This window comes from Hipposideros armiger, unplaced genomic scaffold (assembly GCF_001890085.2).
Source record: "Hipposideros armiger isolate ML-2016 unplaced genomic scaffold, ASM189008v1 scaffold_162, whole genome shotgun sequence".
In the NCBI taxonomy this organism is placed as follows: Eukaryota; Metazoa; Chordata; class Mammalia; order Chiroptera; family Hipposideridae; genus Hipposideros; species Hipposideros armiger.
The window spans coordinates 136,909-139,062 of NW_017731512.1; the positions used below are offsets into that span (position 1 = coordinate 136,909).

Consider the following 2,154-nt stretch of genomic DNA (forward strand, 5'->3'; position numbering starts at 1 on the left):
AGACTCCTCCTTATCTCAATCATATCCAGTCTCCAAGTCTATCAATTTTACCTCCTAATATTTTGCACATCCCCTCCTCTGTAACCCTGCCATCAAGAAACAAATTCAGGCACTGAGTAACTGCTACTTCATTTATAGCCATATGTCCCCAACCAATTTACCCATAGTTGCAATTTCTATCCATCCTGTCCTCTTCCCCCTTAAAGTCATCTCCATATTAAAGCCAGAGATGAATATACGAGTAGATCTGATATCCAATTTTCTACTTAAAGCCCTTCAATAGCTCCTTACTAACTATAAAATTTAAATACCAACTCTCTAGCCTCACCTTCTACCAGTTCCTGCCCTACCTTTTAAACCGTTTTTTGCTTTCTTTGTTCATTTTTTTGCATCTACCAGGCATACCCTTTGCATCTTTCCTTCTCTATTTAACGCTTGAAAATTTTTCAGGATTCTGCTCAAGCATCAGTTGTTTCATAAGCTTTTCCAGAATCCCAGCATCCTATGCCATGGCATCCTATGCATATCTCTTTCTTATCATTAAACATATCAGACTCAGTGTGGGTGTGGGTATGGGTGTGTGTGGCTGTGTAAGCAGTTCCACCAGGTTCTAAGTTGCTCAAGAGCAGAAACTGTGTCTCATTTATCTTTTTAACCCTGGCACAATGCCTGGCACCCAGATGGCAAGCAGTAAGTATTTGTTATTGAATTCAATTAAGGAAGATAACCACGGGTCCTTTATTAATATTAATTCAGTGGCCAAAACTTTTTTTTTACGAAAAGTCAAAGGAAACTTTAAAGGCAGCATTACTCAATTTCTTATTGAATTTAAATTGATGTGAGATTTAACATCTATCCTTCTACCTATCCCATTACTTACTTCTGCATATAATGTTATATTACAAACTCAGCAGTAAATCTCAATAGAGATCTACTTAGCACAGAAGTCATTCTACCACATTACACTGGATTTCATATATAGTAAGTTACATAAAACTAGATATCAAAATCCACTGATATAAGTTTTATAGTTGAAAGCAATTCAATATGGAAAAATTGTATGACATTTTTTTTTATCCAACCTACCCGAAAATTATCTGGGGAGCTCAAATGAAGTTTTTCCTGAATATCTTGAGAAGCACCAGCACACAACCTATAAAAGATATGATAATTCCTTTCCTCTTTGCCTTGAACACAGATCCTAGATTTCTCTAGAAGATAATGAGAAACAAATCCTCCAACAACTGAACTCTAAAAAACAAAACAGAGAAAAAATACATTTTTGCATTTACAGTGTTAAAGTATAACCTCACAATGTTAAAGTATTATATTTTCTAATAAACATTTGTCTTTCAAAAAGACTGTAGTATTTATCAAATAAAGGGGGAAAAACATTAGATATGTTAAATGTAAGTTAGATTATTCATAGAGGTCATAGTGAACACATACAAACAAAGTAGGACAATTAAGTTCACGAACTTTCACCGTGTAAGCATATGGTGGAAAGTTTGTGAACTTAATTGTCAATCCTTTGTATAGTCTCCCAGCTATCTTAAGTAAACAGAAAGAAACTTAAACAAATTTACATGAGTTCAAGTACACACTAATTCTATCAAGACCCTCCTAATTTTCAAAAACACTGCAAATATATCATACCAAAACTCTCACTTACCTTTTCATTGAAATGTATTTCTACAAATTTTCCAAATCGACTACTATTATTGTTGCGAACAGTCTTTGCATTTCCAAAGGCTTCTAAGAGTGGGTTAGCTATTAAAAAAGAAATAAAAATATTCCATCAAAAAATTAGCATGAAGGAAAATTAAAAACAATATGCATAGTATGTTTCCATTTACCAACAAATATACATAGCTAGAAAAAATGTTCTCAAAAATACTAACATGAAAATTCATATGTAATGTCAAATCCCACAAATATGTATTGACTACTGCTATGTTCAGGCCGTATTAAAGTGCAAGAAATAGGAAAATTACTCAAAATACATTTGTTAAATGTAAATGTTATGGGAAAGACTAAACTTTTAAAAGTCACTAGTTTACAAAATTTATAACTCAAATTTAAAAATTCCTCCCTAAAAATTTGGAAGTTTTCACAGGTACATCAGCCTACAACAGTAATTATTATAATGTAGAA

At 32.7% G+C, this 2,154-nt stretch overlaps 1 protein-coding gene across 1 annotated transcript in view; it reads right to left on the reverse strand.

The window, feature by feature from the left end:
• Window positions 1-2,154, reverse strand: part of MYO6 (myosin VI) — a gene marked incomplete in the record, with an annotated part of 108,599 nt that overhangs the window by 73,345 nt on the left and 33,100 nt on the right. The window contains 2 exon segments of the mRNA XM_019651544.1: window positions 1,087-1,251; window positions 1,673-1,770. Of these exon segments, the coding sequence (XP_019507089.1) occupies window positions 1,087-1,251; window positions 1,673-1,770 (263 nt within the window).